At 46.7% G+C, this 19,169-nt stretch overlaps 1 protein-coding gene across 2 annotated transcripts; it reads right to left on the reverse strand.

Annotated features, from left to right (window-relative positions):
• Positions 1–853: 853 nt before the first annotated feature.
• On the reverse strand, positions 854–18,692 carry LOC121673178 (ras-related protein Rab-6A). 2 transcript variants are annotated; one of them, XM_042046269.1, is made up of 7 exons: positions 18,606–18,692; positions 16,021–16,074; positions 14,264–14,369; positions 12,364–12,475; positions 11,569–11,662; positions 6,048–6,114; positions 854–3,909 (listed from the first exon to the last, which is right to left on the reverse strand). In XM_042046269.1, exons 1-7 carry the CDS (start codon positions 18,684–18,686, stop codon positions 3,845–3,847), a joined length of 579 nt encoding a protein of 192 aa, XP_041902203.1. In that variant the 5' UTR covers positions 18,687–18,692; the 3' UTR covers positions 854–3,844. The 2 variants fall into 2 exon arrangements, with proteins under 2 accessions (XP_041902203.1, XP_041902204.1); XM_042046270.1 differs by lacking the exon at positions 14,264–14,369 and adding an exon at positions 14,437–14,542.
• Positions 18,693–19,169: the final 477 nt, after the last annotated feature.

The raw sequence follows: 19,169 nt of genomic DNA on the forward strand, positions 1-19,169 counted from the left end.
GTGCCTGGAGGTGCCAGGTACAAGGAATGGAAGCTCCTCCCAGTGACAAAAACCTTCTCCAGGGACTCATTTCCCCCCCACGACTGTTTCCATATCCCTAATTCCAGCACATCTCCACAGCTGCATTCCAGTTTCACAACCAATTTATTCGTGGTCCTTTTAACAACAAAGAGCTTAACCAAGAGACTAAGGTTGGGCTGTTGGTGTTCCCACACCAAATCCAGGTAATTCCCCTCCTCTACTCGCCAGGTTGTACAGGGCTTGGAGCAACCTGGGCTAGTGGAAGGTGTCCCTGCCCACAGCAGGGGGTGGCACTGAATGGTCTTTAAGGTCCCTTCCAACCCAACCATGCTGTGATTCCACGATTCTCTCCTTCAGGAGAGCAAAGGATAACTCACCAAAGTGCATCTGTTACTCACCTCCCTGGCCCCGCAGACCTGGCTGCCATCTCCAGCAAGGAGGCTTAAGGAGGATCCTCCTCAGGGAAGGTGGGCTTGGTGCACCCGTATCCCAGGGAAGCTGAGGCAGCGGTGAGGCCGCGCAAAGCACCCGAATCGCCTTTGGGAAGGGAACGGAGGAAGCAGCTGGCTGCAGAGAGCGGAAAGGAGCAGAGAGGCACAGCTGCCTCCCTGGACTGGCTCCGTCCCCGGCATCGCTCGTCGGGCGCTGCAAACAATCGCAGAGACACTGCAGCAACAGCAAACACACCCCTGCACCACCTTCCCTCTGAAACAGAACCCCCCAAAACTCTTCCTGCCCTCACAAAAGCCTCCTGCAGCACCTCAGCCCCCCGTGAGGGGCTGCGCCTCCCGCCTGCGCTGCGCTGCACGTGCTGAGAGAAGAGACCCAGAGCTTTCCAATGAGACAGGTATTTATTTAGTTCAAGCGCTAAGGATTTGTTCTCTTGTTGTTGTTGGTTCATATTATCAAACAGAGCTGAGGTACCACTGACATTCCAACATGAAGAAAAGGAACCTTTTTTTCCCCTTACACAATTTCTTCAACTACTTTTATCAAGACAAAACGTGAGGCATGGAATAGCTGCATGATGGACTGTACAACGAGCAAGCCAGAGCAGGGAGGAGAAAAGAAACAGAGCCGAGACCTTCACTCAAAAAATCACACGAAAATCAGCATTAGAAGTCTGTGCCCATGGTTCCACTGGCCACATCCACGGAGCAAAAGAAAATTAAAATCTAAAACCTGACAGATGGATGGTGCAAAAAAAAAAAAAAAACCAAAAAATTAATATAAAGACCATGTTGCTCCTGTGCTCACCCTGGAAGTGTGTGCTCTGTGGAAAACTGGGATGAGGACAGGACTGAGCCCTGTGGTCACATTAAGCACAGACTATCAGCAAGGACATGCACGGAACATACCTGGCTGTGCTGAGCAGCCCCAGGGACGTTGTCTGGAAGTGCCAAACCACAGCCTCACCCGTGCTCCTGCAGCCCCCTGGCCGTGCTGAACACGGAGCTGTGGGAATGCTGCTCTCCAGACCTTTGTTCCCAGGGAGTTCTGGACAAACCTGCTCTCAGGTCTTCCAGGAAAAGCAGCCAGGCTGCTGGTCCACTACAGCCCGTACGGGCTAAGCCAGCTCCTTAAATCCAGTGCTTAAAGCTTGGGACTGTGGGAAGCAGAGGGGGCTGGTTCTATCAGAAGCAAGAAAAAAAAAGGATGTCCTTGTGGGGAACAGCCAAATGAGGACCAAAAGAAGCTGCACGGAGAACCAAAGGAGACAAAAGCAAACCAAAGCAAAGGAAGAAGCAGCAGGATGAAGCATTTCTGCATGGTTAAGAACAGTACAACAAAGGAAAAGCAGCCAGGTTTCCTTCCCCCAGAGAGTTTCTTTTAAATAAAGAATGATCCTTTGTCACATATCATTGATGTTTATTTCAAGACATGCCACGTCAAAAAAACTCGCCTTTAATATTGCATTAGAAAAGCACTTTTACATCTCGTTCTGCCTTTAAGTTATTGTTGTGCAGAGCTGCTAGAAACCCAGGGCAGGGCACGAGCCTGGCATTCACCTCAGGAATGAAGAATTCCAACTCTTTTATGCCCGCTTCCTGGGGAAAGTGGTGGTGAGGATGATTCCCTTCCTCTCCCCCAGGTGGTTATTTTAGGTGGTACAGAGAGGGGCAGAAGAGAACCAAGGAGGAGCCTGAATATTCCCTTGCAATTGTCCATTTAATTCGCAATCGCAACACAGACTCGAGAATTCCTTCCTGCACTGTAACTCGGCCAGAGTCGCCCAGCAAACAATGTATTTACAATTGTGTTTATTAACTTACACAGCAACTTCACAATGACTAGTAAAGATTAAAAGGGTGCACTTCTAGTGTGTTCCATTCCGTGTTTCTCGGGTAGCTACATCTCGCAACATCAGCAAAGCTCTACACAGATTCCTCAGCCCAAGGAAAACAACAAAATCAGCACTGAAAAGAGTAAAAAAATTGAAGCCGAGAAATAAATATCAAAGAAAAAAGGGTTAATTGTGAGCCTAATTCCATAGAAAACTAAATTACTAATTACTTAACCAAACTATACAGCTCTAGAGAACCAAACTAAACCAACTTGGAAGACTGAACATTAAAAAAAAAAAAAAAAAAAAAAGCTAAAAAATAAAGGCATAAATCTGCATAATCAGAAGTTGGTTTCCATCCTACTCCAGTCCTTCCCTTTCCATCTAAGATGTCTCAACTAGGATTCTGCAGGATCAAAGTAAACACCCCTTCCCCACGGACCTATGCCCACGCTCTGGAAAAGCGGGTGCCATTCCCCCTCTGCTGGGGCAGCCAGCTGCTCTTCCCTCTTTGTCCCAAATTTCCAAGGTTTCAATTGGCTTTGGCAGGTTTTAATGCCAGCCCTGATTTCAATATTTCCCTTAAAAAAACAAAGAAGCAAAATGCTTTCTCCTCCAAACAGCTGAAACGTTACGTTCCCATCTCTTGGGCAGTAATAATTCACTTCATTGGTGTTCTACTTAAAAAGGAAAAAAAAAAAGCTCTGAAAATTCATTTTGCACTCGAAACATTATTTCCCTGTTTCCTGCAAGTGTTTTGCTAATGCACATCCACCCTTTCCTTCCCCCCCAAATCCTCCAGAAGCCACTCATCCCAAAGAGCCCATCCGTATTTCCCACTATGCGTCCTTGGAAATGTGTCCCCGCTGCCTCGGCAAGAATTCCCAGCTCCAGCAGCCGGCGGTGACAAAGCCCCACTACGGCCGGGCTGGGTCTGGACACCAGGCAGACTCGCTCTGCTCAACGCAATTAAGAGCTTGGGGTTAATTTGTGTTTAATTATCAAGGATAAGTGTTTAACCCTCGGCATCTGCCGCCTCCCCCTGTGATTCCGCCTGCTGTCTATGCATTCCCAGTTTCTGAGAGAAATCCAAAGGGCCAGATTTGCAAGCCTTCTTCTGCACATACATCTCGTCTAGGTCCAATTCCAAACTTACTCAGTTGCCATCCTTTCAAAGTGCAATATCATAACATATTAAAAAAGGAACAAATATTAAGAAATTGTACCTATTTTTGTTTGGATTTTTTTTTTTTGCTTTTGTTTTTTTTTAAAGTTATACCTAGAAAACGCTGGAATATTTTGGCTTTTTTTTTTTTTTTTCTTATAAATAATGAAGACACTGACATTTTGTTGGTGTGTGTGTGTGTGGGGTGTGCTTGTGAAGCTAAAGATCATCTCCACGAGACAGCCAGCGATGATGAACTGCGATACGTTATTACGGAAAGGGGAAGGTTCAAGCCAATATTCACACTGCAGTCAATGAAGAGGACAGGGAGGGAAAGCAGTGATGTTCTGGAGAAAGGTGGAAGCCACATGGTATTAGCAGGAACAGCCTCCTTCACTGACAGGCTGCTCTTGAGGCTTTTCCAGTTTTATGTCAATCACTGGAAGGAGGAAGTTAAGGCAAACAGATCTCCAACTCTGCTTCCCTACCAAGAGCAGGATTTTGAACGGCACTTTCAGTGCTCCCCACTGAAATGCTTGGAAAGACCAGCTCCAAACCGAAGGTTTCTCACCTGCCCCTCCTGCCCTGGCACTGGCACATTAAATATGCAGCAGAAACTATGTCGGACCCCAATGCTTGTCTCCAACCAGTCTGCTCTTCCCAGCGATCCCACTGACCTCTTGCTGTGGGAATTAAAGATGCATGGATACACCGAAGGGTCTGATCACTGCTTCTGCACAACCACAGAATCATTCGGGTTGGAAGAGCCCGCCGAGATCTTCCAGTCCACCTGCTCCCCCAGCACTACCAAGGCCACCAGTATCTCATATCCCCAAGTGCCACATCCACACGACTTTAAATCCCTCTGGAAATGGGGACTCTACCACTTCCTGGGCACCACTGCACACTGCTAATCCCCGGAGCACCGGCCGTGCCATCCTGACCTCCCCATCAATCCGTGCTCAGTTAAACCTCTCTGCTTCCACCAGCAGCCAACAAAGCCCTGCCACCAGCCTGAGCTCCCCCTTCCAGTGACAGCTACTGTCCCACAAGGTCACTGCAGAGCTGGCTGCTCAGAACCTGCCTGTGATAAGCAACTCCCTCTGCAGCACTCCAATTCCCAGCGGATGCCCTACAGTTACAGCCTCACGGAACTTTGCCCAGGAGGAGCTTTGAATGCTAATCCCCAGCTCAGAGCTGTTCACCACAAGTCTCCAGCGTTCCCCTTATCAGAGAACACAGAGGCAAAGAGATCACACAGCTGGTACTTCCAACTTATTTCTTTAGGGGGTTGAAGTTGCTTTTTAAAGAGGTTTGGAGAAAATAAACACGGAAAGAGAAACAAAAGACCAATAATTCATCTCCAGTGTTTGGTCCATTTGGCTGATCTAAAGCTTGAAGTGTGTTTAAGTTGGAGATGCTTGACATGAGCCTTGACAGCTTCATCTCAGAGCACAAGTGGGTCAAGATCCTTGAACCCTCCATGTTCTGCAAAAACGCCCCCGTTAATCATAATGCAGCTGCCCAGGAGACAATGCTATTCCATCCCTGCTATCTGCAGGCTGCAGGAAGCCAAATTCCCAGTGCCCTTGCTGCACTCCCGTTTAGACACTGGTGATCAAACTGCCTGACACAGCCCCTGCCTGTGCACTCTACCCCTCATTAATAAAGATTGTCGCTCGTTAACCTTTCAGGGACCTGCATGACGAAGTATTTCTGCTCACTCAAGTCCCTATCACACAAAGCTTGTGCCTCAGCAGCTGCAACCCCCAGCTTCCCAAATCCTTCTTTCCCCCATGTATCAGATGCTCTGATGGAATCTCAAGGCCTGGCTTGTCTCACTCCCACAGTTGCTGGGACTTCTTTCCACCAAGATACAATTTCTCCTCTATTTACCAGCTGCATGATCCCTGCTGCAAATAAAACCAACAACCCTGGAAAAACTGCTATTCCAAACACACCCACCTGGCCAGGGCAGTGATTCCAGTGTAGCCATACTGCTACATCATGCCTTTTCCATCCCTCATGCCACCTGCTTTCCCTTGGCTAAGACTGATCGCATCAGTTGAGTCTTCTCCCTCCCACCACAGAGATGCTGCCTGGGGTCCAGGCCATGACAGGCTGCCCTGGGAGGTTATGGGATCTCCATCCTTGGAGAAACTGGCCTAATCTGGGAGTCAGCCTTGCTTTGAGCAGGAAGGTCAGAGAAGGGGCCTACAGAGGTCCCTTCCACGACAGTTTGATTTTGGATTCTGTCAGGCAGATGTGCAAGAGCCACATAGGGGGGTTTTTTCAGACCTCTTTGCAGCTGTTTCTCCCACCTCCCTCCCCACATCCCACACGTTCAAACACCAAGCAAAGAATCCTTTTGCATCACCATTCCTTCCCCTGCTGCTTCCACCCTCAACACCCCTGCTCCCAGCCTTTCAACCCACCAATCCTTCTTCCTCAGCACTTCAAGCTCGAAGGTTACTTGCCCCTATTCCCCCTCTTTTTGGGATGTCCACGAGCTGCGCGAGGGCTGCAGCGGCTTTTCCTCGTCCAGGGTAACGCCTGGCACAGGCACAGAAAGGATACTGTCTTCTCTACTTTTGTCTTGTGTGCTTTCCATCCCAGGCAAGGCAGCTGCCACGCGTCGGAAAAGCTGCAAAGAACCACACAGGGAACAGATGAAAACAACGGCTCCCCCTGGCTGAGACAGTTCAAACAATGATTCAACACATCCTGCAGCACTATTTACACTGCTCAGCCCCAAAATCCTGACACCAAATATAACCTTTATTCCTAGGAAAGGGCAAAGCACAGCTCTTGTTAGTGGAGATCAAATGGCTGCGAGCAGCAAACCTCCTGCACCTTCTCTGCAAATAGGATGGGAGGCATCCAGCACCTCACCTCACACCTGCCACGTATGTCCATGGACCCCAACAACTTCCCCATGCCAGCTGGGAATTCCATTTTCACACCTCCCCAGAGGATTACAAAGGAGCATGGACATGCTGATGAAGGCAAACACACCATCCAGGAACCTGTCACCGTATCAGCTGAGCTGACACACATGGGAAAGTGTCAGAAAATGGGATGTATGGAAAGGATTTCTTCCAAGCTTCACCCAGCTGTGGCTCAGGCTCCTGTAAACCAGACAAAGGAACGTGCCCAAACCTAATCCTCATCTTTCGGTGCCCACGTCATGGTTATCCGATGTCCACATTCAGGGCATAAAGCACAGAACAAATGCATCCAAAGCCTCTCACTTGAACACCACCTCCAGTTTCCCAGCAAGGTCTGAGCTCCAAACTCTCCTCACGGTTTTATTCCACTTGAAGGAGGCGAGATGGAACAGAACTGATTTCCTCTCCTGCATTTCCTGCCTTTGCCCCTGAGGCTCAGCTTTGTAATTCCCACCACACGGCTTTTCCTCTGGGTGAGGACCCTACAGATGTGCCCACTACTACTGCAGGAGAATTGCCCTGGATCCAGCTGCCTGTCCCCCCCAGCACAGGATGCTCTCCATCCATCGCTGCGCTCCCACCGCATCCCTGAGAGCCGCACGGGAGTCCTGGATCGCCCGGTGCGGGTCTGACGTCAGCCCTGGTGTGTTCCATTACTGCACATTTTCCTGCCTCTCCTCAAATGACACAAAGCTAAACCACTTACTCCCAGTGACCCACTTTCCACAGAAAACCAAGCCAAGCCACTGCCAGCCTGTTTACATCAGGAATGTGGGTACCCGACCAGCCCTGCGGGTCCCTGCCCAAGGGCTTTCCCCGCTTTGGCTCCCAGTGTCCAAATGATGCTGGAGAGACAATTAAGACAACTTTGTTGGCTTGACAGCCCCCTCCAAGCTCACCATGAGCAAGCCCCCAGGCCTGTCTGGGACCTTTCCTGGCAGGAATCTGGCACACAGTGGAATCTGAGCCAAGGACAGGGGTCTGAGAAGTCGGTCCTTGACGTAACTCCCTGATTTCAGCCAACAACTTGGAAGTAAACAAAGCTTAGTACACCCCCCTCTGTGTTTTCTGTGAACCTCTGCAATTAACCTGGACCTTCCAGCCTCCCTGAAAACCTCAGGGAAATCCTCAGAGGCCGACCAGGACATAACAAAATTCCAGGTGCTAAACTGTACCTAAACCAACAGCAGGAATGCCCACGCAGAGGAAGGGTGAGGAGTCTTTAAAAAATCCTCAGCTGATGGAACCAACTGGAATTCCTGCATTTAAACCACAGTGCTGACAAAAAGAATTTACTGCTTAAAATACAGTAATCCTTTCTTTACATTAAGACCAGGAATAAAATGATGCTTTTAGCAGTATTTCTCCCCTAAATTATCGGACTAAAAATAGGAATTTGGCAACTAAGAAAAATCAACTTTCTTTCTTATTAACGTTCTGCTTATCAGCCCCAGCATATGTGAGTAAATCCAATTAGGGAAACTTCCTGATGGTTGGAAAGCAGCCTTCCCACAGGGCCCTCCGAGCTTCCTGGTGCTGTCAGCCCCGAGCCAGTGTGTGTCTACACACACATGTACATGTTTAAGTGTTTGTGTGGGTATAAAAACACAAGTATTGATGAGCATCCAGGACTTTTTTTCCAAAGCAGGAGTTAAATGCAGCAGCTGAAAGACTAAAAGCCACACAAACGCTCTCTCAGCGTTCAACTCTGCAATCTGCTTCCTGATAGAAACTCTGGAAAAATGCCTCATCTCTCACCATCAGTTTCCAGCCATTTGCCAAACTGTGCCTTTCCTGCTACTCCAGCCAATAAATCCCAACAGATCAGGGTCACAAAGGACTGCAGGCATAAACCAGTTTTCAGCCACAGTCCAGCAGCAATATGGAAAGGACAGGAGGATCACTGTCCAGATGGAAAAACCGGGCAAGAAACCTGTTCCCCAATGCAAGGCAAACAAAAATCTTTCCCTAATTCTCATTCTCTGCAGCTCTGAGGATAATTCTTGCCCATCAGATGGATAAGAATCAGAAGACAGGAGAAAGAGCCCAGCTCTGTGAGAACAGGGTCACAGAGGGGCTGTGCTCAGGGAGCTGCTGCCGTGAGAAAGTTCTTCTGCCAAGGACCACATTCATCCCCTGGCTCTTCCAGGGCCAGCGTGGAGTGTGCCAGGTACTGCTGGAGGGAGGAATTCAAGGGCTCTCCCTCCCCTCTCTTTCTACAAGACAGCAAAATGAACCCTGACATATTCTGGGCATGAAATCCACGGACTAACAATAAGATTCCCTGAAATACAGACTGCCGAGCCAGAGCAGGAATCGCAAAGTCTTTTAAAGCTTATTCAGGGCTGACAGAATGAATCAGAGACTACGATTCTCTGCATTAAATGGAGCAAGTTATCTACTTCTCTTCTCCAGCTTAAGGCTCCCCTGGCAATCAGTCTTTGCAGGATCCAAAAGCCAATCTTTTCCCCTCTGCTGCATCAGTTTAACCCCACAATAACACCACCACCGCTTTTATTCCCCAGTATCCACTCATTTCTTCTTCAATAGCCCCTGCCTAAAGCCAGAACGAACAGCAAGTGTGAAGGACCTTGGGGACTGCAAACAGCTCTGCAGTCACAGATCCAACAGTACACAGCACTGAGGTGCCATCCTCAGAGCTCTCCCCTTTCCTGGCACAGGGAATGGCAAAAAAAGCCTGGCAGCAGCACGGTCCCCTCTGCTTCTTTGCTGGTAGAAGATGCTGGCACTGGAATACCTGCTGTTGCAAGGACAGAGCACCTCACCTACTGCGGTCCCAGCACAAAGCCAGGCCCTCTGGATTTGCAGGGCAGCTGCAGGGAGCACAAAGCTGAGGGCAGTGCCCTTCCCTCTTATCCATGCTGCCTTCCACCGGAAAATGATGAACCAGAAGCTAAAAGCAGCACACAAGGACCAAAGTCCCCTGGATTCCCACTGATGAGGAGGAGCTGGGAAAGTCACAGCCATTCCCTCCCCGAGCAGGACAAGAAATTCAGCTGTTTCTGTATGAAAATTCTGTATGAAAATTAACTTAGACAGTGCTTGTTCTCCAGGCCCAGAATATATTGTGGATAGAAGTTACCAGCTATGGGAAGGTCAAATTTGCATTCAGCTTATTAAGGATTTTACACAGGTTATGGGTAGGGGATCCATTCTGCAGTTGTACTTTCCCCTTGCACTGGGAGAGAATTTATTGCTAAGTTACTAAAATAAATTCACACAATTCAATAGAGAAGCAGCAAGGAAACAGGAAACCATCTAAGTGGTGGCATTAAAGGTCTTATCCTTTGATAATTGCTTAAACAACTATTTATTAAACTAATAAAAAACTGAGAGTTACAAATATTCTAGAGTATAGAAGAGCTTTGAAACCCTTGAACATCCCAGCCCACGCCTGCAACATCTGGATCAAAACTTAGAAGAAAAATCCACTTTTAATTCTTTTTGAATATCCACTCGTGTCTTTGCACACCATCAAATCCTCAGGGTTCCACCCGGCCCTGAAAGCCACAACTCCCTCACAGGCTTGGCTACAGAACCTCTGGAAATGTGGCAGGGCACAGAAACTCCCTCAAGGAAAGAAGGAGTGTAGAGCTGCTGCTTCATCATCACCATCATCATCACTCCTCTCAGTGAAGCAACTGCTCTCAGTGCACACCCCCAGGTCTAAGCACTCATTAAGGACTGCAGCACAGAATCCAAACCTTAATTACAAGGCAGCCTCTGTTGTGGCAGGGTAATTGGGGGACCCTGGAAGCCAATACGTCCATGGTGGGTAATGCAGTGAAAGAGCTCTGAGTTAACACTGCTATAATTATCCCATTATATAGGGAATCATTTTGCTACTTAGAGACAAAGTCAAGGGACATTTTAATAACAGACCCTTTAGTCCTGTCTAGAACATAAAGTAGTTTATAATCCTGTTTTATTACTCCTGGTACCATTTCTGCATAGAAACCATTTGTGTAACTACATATATAAAATATACATGGAATGTCATCCATACACAGAGAATCCCTGATGGTGTGGGTTGGAAGGGACCTTAAAGCTCATCCAGTGCCACCCCTGCTATGGGCAGGGACACCTTCCACTATCCCAGGTTGCTCCAAGCCCCATCCAACCTGACCTTGAAAACTTCCAGGGATCCAGGGGCAGCCACAGCTCCTCTGGGCACCCTGTGCCAGGGCCTCCCCACCCTCACAGGGAACAATTCCTTCCCAATATCCCATCCAGCCCTGCCCTCTGGCAGTGGGAAGCCATTCCCTGTGTCCTGTCCCTCCATGCCTTGTCCCCAGTCCCTCTCCAGCTCTCCTGGAGCCCCTCTAGGCCCTGCAAGGGGCTCTGAGCTCTCCCTGGAGCCTTCTCTTCTCCAGGTGAGCACCCCCAGCTCTCCCAGCCTGGCTCCAGAGCAGAGGGGCTCCAGCCCTGGGGCAGCTCCAGGGCCTCCTCTGGACTCTCTCCAGCAGCTCCACATCCTTCTATTCCCAGGGGACAGGGAGCTGAACACAGCATTTCACATGTTTGTGTTTGCTCTGTGGAGACACACAAGAATCTATGTCTTTTCCAGGTCCAAATTTAAAGAGCCACAGCTCATCTCAGGACATAAACGCTCATTTTTCTGCAGTCCCATCAGCTCAAAAGACCTTTCACTGCTTTCCCCAATTCAAAAGCAACTCATCATCTACTAGAAATAAATAGCTCTGGCTATCCAGGAACATTTGCTGTCACTTGCAGTGCCTTCCAACAGAGTGGGAACAGCAGTTCCAGTGTCCCCCTGTGCACTGGAAGCATTTTAAGCCATCACGCTCCTCCTTCACTGGTTTGTTCATTCACTGAATAACAAACACTCCTCAGACCTGTGTTTCCCCAACTTTTTGTCTCACTCTCAGTCCAAACACCAAATCTGGATCACCAAAAATCCAGGAAGGTGTGATTTTGTACTCACAAAGCTTCTTCCATTACTCCTCTATTATTTAAGGGGAAGGAAGCCCCAAGTCATTTGATGCAAGGTGAGGGATCCTTCAGAACCTCAGCCAACAACTCTGAGGGGTTGCTTGCTGTGTGTGGACTACAATTCCCACTGGCTCCCTTTGCCAAGGCCTCCCAATATCCAGGGAAGTGCCACTCACCTGTTTTACATTGTATCCTGCTTTTGCACTAGTTTCAATGAACATTACATTCAACTCTTTGGCTTTCCTTTCTCCTTCCTCGATGGACACTTGTCTGGGGAAGAAAACACAGAGTTAGGGAAAAAAAACCCAAATCTGGACAAACACCTTAATAATTAAGATTTATTACAGTTCTGAAAGCACTTAATGGGTTTTTTTCCTGATTGGAATGCAGAGCTGCAGAGAGATATCACTACTTCAGGTACCAGACCCACTTCCATGGCACACCTGGCTCCCGAAGCAGAACTCAGCATTCCAGTGGAACAGCCAAGTGTTCACCCCCAAATCCCTGTCCAGGAGGCTGTGCTTTTATTTTATTTTTATTTTATATTTTACAATTAGCAATCACAGTCCAAAAATAATCATCAAAACCATACTGTTTCAAAAAAAGTCCAAGTGTAACCATCTCATACGGGAGGAATTTTGTCCCGTTTTTCCCTGGATATGCGTTCCATCCATTAAGCAGAACATTATTAAGAACAAATATTTGTAACCAGTTTATTCATTCACTGATGTGGGCTGTAGTCAACAGCCCCTTCTCTCCTGATATCTGGACAAGTTGGTGATGGTTTTTCCACTCATTCACAGCACTGTGATGGAAATTTGGCTTAGCCAAAAGAAAGCGGGTTTAAAATTGAGATTTCTCTAGTCACAGCCATCTCCAGAAAAAAAATACATTTAAATATACTCCTTAAAATAGAAGCAAACAGCAGCAGAGTAAGAAAAGCATTTGAAAGCTGGATTATTCCTCCATACCTCTTATCTGCTAGATCTGTTTTATTTCCCACCAGCATGATGATGACATCGCTGCCCCGTTCCGTTCTGACATCATCGATCCACTTTGTGGTTTGCTGGAAGGAGTTTACATCTATCAGAGAACAGTGGAGAGGGTTATCACTGCAGGTGTCCCTCACAGCTCACCAGGAAATACATCTGGACTTGGAAAGAGAAGCTTCATATTCTGTGGAGTCGGCGGAAGAGGGTGATGAAGAATCAGCAAGTGGAACCCTAAATCTCCCCCACTAAAGGACACGGAAAGTCTGGCATTAATTTCAGGTGGGCAAGGGCATCATTACAGGTGGATTCAAAGCCAGGGAGGGAACTGAGTCCATTTATAATTTGACAGCACCTAAAATGAAAAGGCTTATCACCGTGTTTCAGTTCCTTATTTTTTAGTTCAACATGAAGTATTTTCCATAGGGAGTGGGGATTAGTTTTTGCACTCCACACTGCTCATGGCTTGTGTACCTACAGAGGTTCCTACGATTCCACTGCTTCTCAAAATCCTCAATCCCAGCCTTGCATTTTGTACACTTGAATGAGTAATTTTTATTTTCTCTAGGGAATCCCAGGGTTACACAACACAGCAGCAACTCCTGTGGCACTGAACACTTGCCTTCAAAACAATTTCTAAATCTTTGCATAAAACCAGAAGCAGAAATTTAACCTCTTCACAGGCACTTAATGCTACCTTCTTAAAAGCTGCAAGGTAAGAATTCAGACTGTATGGTGCTTGACAAGTCGCATCCCACAGGGAAAAAGGAGTTGGAGGAAAGCTGCCATAGAGCTCAGCATTTGCCAGTTAGTGACACAAAGAGCATATGAGCAGCCCAAGTAGTTTCAGTACTTAAAAAGGGGGGGGGGGGGGGCACTGCAGCAGTTCTTGAAAAGTATTGATTTTTTTTTAATGGCTTCTACTGCAAAGTAATATATTGCGTGCTAGACAGCCACGACTTGATCACTTGCCAGCATCTTAATTCTCTTTACTGCTTGGCAATATTGAATTTGCTGGGTCAGGAAAAAATTCAGAGTTCACAGCTAACCTGTAATTTTAGCTCAAAGTAAAGTGCCATTTTTAACAATTAGAGCTTTTCTAGGTAAAGCCCCTATTCCTGCTGTAATCTCCTCGTATTTATAAATCAAAGGACAAGAACTTAGGCATTTGCGTAGAATTAGGCCATCGTTCTCAGTCAATTCTGGTTTAGAACTGAAATTGTCTGAAGGCCTAGCTCCCCTAAAACAAAATTTCTGCTCTTTGTCAGTGCAGGAACTGGTAAGTTAAGGGGTGTCTGGACTGAGGGGAGGGACAGAAGGAGCAGGGTTGAAGAAGCACTAATATTTTAGTTGACAAAAATGTACATACCTTAGTAAGAAATGAAAGAGCAATTGTTAAAGGGTAAGGGCTTAGTGGTGAGTTTTACATCTTGCAGCACATGAGAGTGGCTGATTCCAAGGAAAATGTGATGTTAATGCGTTCTCCCCGCCAGCCCGTGCCCAGATTTTGTTCAGTGGGGGAGGGTGAATGAAGTGAAGCAAGCTACAACAGCCTCCAATTTGAGAATTCAGATACCCATGAACATGAAGACCAAAAGTCACAGGTGATGTTGTAACCAAAAGGCAGATGGAAGAGTGCAACGAGAGCAGGCAGGACTCGAGGACTGAAGAAAATGGGATAGGGAAGGGTTAAAATGATGTTTCTGAGACAGTTTATAGATCACAACAGCAGCAACCACAGGGCTTGTTCAAAACAAGCAAAGAAACCACGCTTTTGTCATGCCAGGATGAAGCCCAAGCAGATGACGTGAGAGGACATGCAAAGCTAAGCTAGAGGATGAAAAGGGCAGAGTATTAGAAATGCAGAATTCCCCCCACTCACTTGTGATATCATAAACAACAACTGCAACAGTGGAGTCACGAATGTAGCTAGGAATCAAGCTCCTGAACCGCTCTTGACCTGCTGTGTCCCATAATTGCAACCGTACCTAACAAAATCAGTCAAACAAGCAAGAAAAATAAGAAAAAAGGTCAAACCCAGTGCAAAATACCTACTTGTGATATCGTAAACTACTACAGCAGCAGCAGAGTCACGGATGTAACTGGGAATGAGGCTACGGAAACGTTCCTGACCCGCAGTATCCCACAGCTGCAACCTGATCTGTGGGTGGGAGAAAATTAAAAAAGCCAAACTGCCACTAAAAATAAAAGAGTAAATAAATGCTTTACTTTTTCCAAAAAAGCTAAATGAAAAGGATAAACTCATGCAGGAGATGCCTGGGGACTGGGAGCAGCAGGATACCATCTGCTTACAGCAATCTCTCCCGAGGGACAGTAGCAGCCAAACTGGGGGGTGCAGCTAGCTCAGCTTCCCAAAAAATGCTTCCCTTCCAAAAGGGGAGGGGTGGAATGGCTCAGCTTCCAAACTGAGAGGACCAACAAGAAAGCTACGGCTGAAGTGATGGAATCACCATCCCTGGAGGTGCTCAGAAGCATGTGGATGTGGCACTTGGGGGGGACGTGGGGCAGTGGTGGCCTTGGCAGTGCTGGGGAATGGTTGGACTTGATCTTGGAGGGCTTTTCCAGCCTCAGTGATCCTGTGATTCTGTGAAATGTTCACCTGCAATTCTCCCTACACCAGAGTTTCATGCTCTGCTCTCCGTCCTCAGGACCCACACAGGCAACCTCCAGCAGCATGGAGGATGGTTGCTGGTGGAAAAGCTGGGAAAGCTACTCATGTCAGTTTTTCAAGGATAAAATGCTCTGTATAACTCTAAACTGCAAAGTAACATGCACAGAGAGGCTGAATGGCTCTTACCAGCAAGGTTCTGGAAGAAAAGGCAAGACAGACTAAAAGCAACATGTATGGCAAGGTGTGTAAGAGCCAGCTTGTCCATGGAAAGCACATCTCATCCCTCAAGCACTTTCCATGCAATCCCATTTATTGGGGGTTTATCCAGTACCATTTATTGGGGGTTTATCCAGTACCATTTATTGGGGGTTTATCCAGTACCATAAGCTTCTGCAGCACTGCAGTTTTGTTTCTGCAAATAGCTCAACTGAGGCTGAATTTCTTAATTAAGAATCTGAGCTCATTTTAAACCACAGCTTTGCTTGCACAGAGGAGTGATTTCACTTGAGGAGCTAAGACCGCACCAAGCTAAGAAACGAATCTCATTTGTGAACTCATCAGAGGCCACCTTCTTTTCAAAAGAGGAAGAAGATGGAGCCAGCTATTAACTGGCCACATCTGGCAATCTGTATTTTACCTTTCTGTTTTGTGGCATCAAAAACTGAAGGGGTTAAGCATGGTTCCCCTTTCTCCAGATTCCCACCACCATTCACCCCTCAAATTATCTGTATCATCTCTTTCTTCAGAGAGGATGACACCAAAGCACCTGGTGCCACTCCCAAACTGCACCCGAGAGCCCTGCACACATGAACCAAGTGATGATTCCCCATTCCCCACTTCCCATTCCCCACTGCTGTGTCTCCACAGCACTTGTCAGTCTGGAAGCAGCTGGGAGATGAAGGCTCAGCCTGTGCTTCCAAGTGATCTCAGAAGTGTGGGCTGCACAAAACCAGATGCTGGTCCTCATTCCTACTGTTCAGAGAGAAGAGCAACAAAATCTTACTCACTGTTCGATCCTCCAAGTACATGGTTTTTGATAAGAAGTCAATGCCAATTGTTGCCTGTAAAGAGATGAGAAAACCAACAGCTCTTAAATGAAATGTCAGAACACCTGCAGTGATTTTCAGGGGAGCAGCAGCAGCTGAAAGAGAAACAGCTTGGGTTTCTTATTCTTAAGATACAACTCGATTCAATAAGCAATTTGTTTAATATATCACAACTAGAACAATTCCTTAAAGCACAAAAGGCTCTAAAGCTCGGCTTCAGTTCATGCATATTGACAGTTTAATCCACACATTTATTTGGGTAGCAGCAGGGATTTTTATGCATGTGACAAATTGGTGTCCCTCAGCTCAACCAGGATATGTGGGCACATTGTCTTCTTCCCAATTGCCAAATATCTCCATGGATCTTCACTTTCCCAGGCAGATTAAGGCACACACCTACATGATCCCTAACAACCACTACAGCTTGGTTTGTCCTAAAGCAGCAGCATAACTGCACCCAAATGTCCAGACACCAGTGGGAGTTTCCTGGAGAACATCCTAATGGCAGTGGGAAGCCATTCCCCTTGTCCTGGCACTCCAGGCCCTTGTCCCCAGTCCCTCTCCAGCTCTCCTGGAGCCCCTTTAGGCCCTGGAAGGGGCTCTCAGCTCTCCCTGGAGCCTTCTCCTCTCCCAGCCTGTCCTACCACGACACAGGGAAGCAGCAGTTATCAAGGAGTGGATTCCAGCATTCCCTACACTCCAGACTTTTACTAAAAAATAGATCTTCTATGATATGTTACATATGGTGCCACAGCACAAGGGAAATCATTCCCAGCATGTCCATGGAGGGGAATCACTCCTGGTAAAATAAACAGATCCAATTGCATGGTTTTATTTCAGGTGTTTGGGTTTCTGACACAGTACAGCAAGTTCTTGTTGATAAGACAGAGGAACACAGCTGAACTCCTCTCATCCAGCATCAAGTAAAAGGAATCCAATGCACAGCACGGATTTTATTAAATGGCAGCTTTCTATTTTTAACAGCTGAACATAAAAACCCATGTTCAAATGATAGGTTTCAGAAAACTACGCATTCAGAATCTGCCAGAAACGTCCAGAACAAGCATATCGTCCCTGAACTCCCCTCCGGCTCCAGTTACCCACGATCAGGGTGTGATGTGCACTGGCACTAAATACTGGGCTCTGAGGGGTCTCTAGAGAATCCTGGGCATCCAAAAATGTCTATTCTGGAAATGTGATTTTGGCCAAATTCCTGGAGCTTTTGTGACTGATTCCTTCTTCCAGCTCCAGCACAGTAGGAGGTATGGCCCCACCTCAGTCACGACTCCAGGAAAACCGAGGGGTTTGGTTGAATGGCTCTGACCCAAGTCCATTAACGCCCAAACTGGGCAGGCAGCACTGATGCCTAAATCCAAGTTATCTTGGAAGCCCTTAGGATTTCTCACTGTTCTAAGTGCCACTCACTGATTTTGTAATCATTTAATGTATTACAACAGACCACCTCTCCTGGCGACACCCGTATTATCCTAGAGCACATAGGGTCAAACCTCCTCAAGGAAGAACTAGGACACAAACTCCGTAAGGAAAAGGAGCAGTCCTAAAAGAAAAAACACTGGGGGGGAAAAAAAAACCCAGTTTAAATAAAAGAACTGCCTTCAATGTCCATGTAATTACAGTGGGAGGAATCAGCAAGGATGTCTGCTGCCTCGGGAGCAGTGACGTGTGCTCCAGCCCTCCCACACTATGGAAGCGTGCCTCTTCCCACAGCTCAGGGAGAACTTCCCATCTCGTTTTTCCTAGCAGCAGCAAGGAGGAATTACTGAAGGAGGCAGGAGGGAAATCACTCAGTTCAATGAGATCCTTGGGCAGACACTGAGGAACGGGAGAATCACGTTTTCCTTTTTTTTCCTTTTTTCTATTACCTCCTCCTCCCACCCCCCTAAGAAAACCTTCCCAGGCACCAGGGAACAGATTTTTCTCAGTTTCGTGTATCCAGAACATCACCAACTGTAACCAAGTCATGAAACAAGTTCTGCTTGGAGGAGATACACTTTAGGAAACTGAAGTACTTTTATATCTTGCCACATTTTGAGCTCATGCTAAATTCTGGCAGTGGGCAACAGTGGGCAACTGTTCTCCTGGATTGCACAGTGCTAATCTGTAAAATTGTTTTCTAAACTTCCTACATTTTCCTTTTTTTTTCACATTTTATATGATTTTCTAGCTTGTGTCAACTCGTTGTTTAAAAGAGCTGGGTACCTGCTATGTTATCCACACACAGGGATTAGATCTGTTGATGGTCTGGTAGAAAATGGTGGATAAAAAACCCTTAGCAGACTTAACAACTGCTATTCCCTGGCTGTGCCTCGGGTATTCCTTTAGAACCACAGCTCATCCTGCTGCAAGCAGCAGATAAACTTCTGGAGCAGAATCCAACCCAGAAGTGCCACTCTGGCAGGTGATTAAGATCTTACAATTGGGAATTTCATGGTCAGTGCCCCAACTCTTACGGAATGACTTTTCCTGCAATGGAAGACACGGCAGCAGAGGAGTCTTACACAAGACAAAAATACTGATTAATTTACCTGGTAGGTGTTGTCAAAGCTGTCGTACATGAACCTGGTGATCAAGGAAGTCTTCCCCACTAAAAGAAGAGAAAAAACCATGGATTCAAGGACCAATTTCAGAGCAAATTTTAAGCAAGTCATTTTAAAAGGGTTTACTGTGTCCAACAGATCCATAGCGTGCACTTAAACTTCCCTCAAGGACAAGAGCAGTTATTTGACTTTACAATTGTAAGGTCACTTATTTTTTCGGTATCATTCCCAAGCATCAGTTTTACTCTTAAATATTTGTGATTTGGGATGAAAATTAATTTCGTTGCTCCATTTTCTACCAAGTCATTCAGTAATTTTAGTTGAACTGAATGAATTTAACAGCCCCTACAACTAATTATTAACAACAAAAAGCTCTTCTCACTCATAAAATACGGGAATTATTCACTTTAAAACCCCACCATCCCCACAACACTTATCTTCTTCTCCTCTAAGACCAAACAACACAGCTGAGCTGGGCCAAAGCCTAACTCATACTTCATAGGGTTTTTCCTTCTCCTCCATCTTCACCTGGAAGGGATCAGCAAGATACAC

Source organism: Corvus kubaryi, unplaced genomic scaffold (assembly GCF_017639235.1).
Source record: "Corvus kubaryi isolate FWS band 111438036 unplaced genomic scaffold, C.kubaryi_AGA036_p1.0 65273, whole genome shotgun sequence".
In the NCBI taxonomy this organism is placed as follows: Eukaryota; Metazoa; Chordata; class Aves; order Passeriformes; family Corvidae; genus Corvus; species Corvus kubaryi.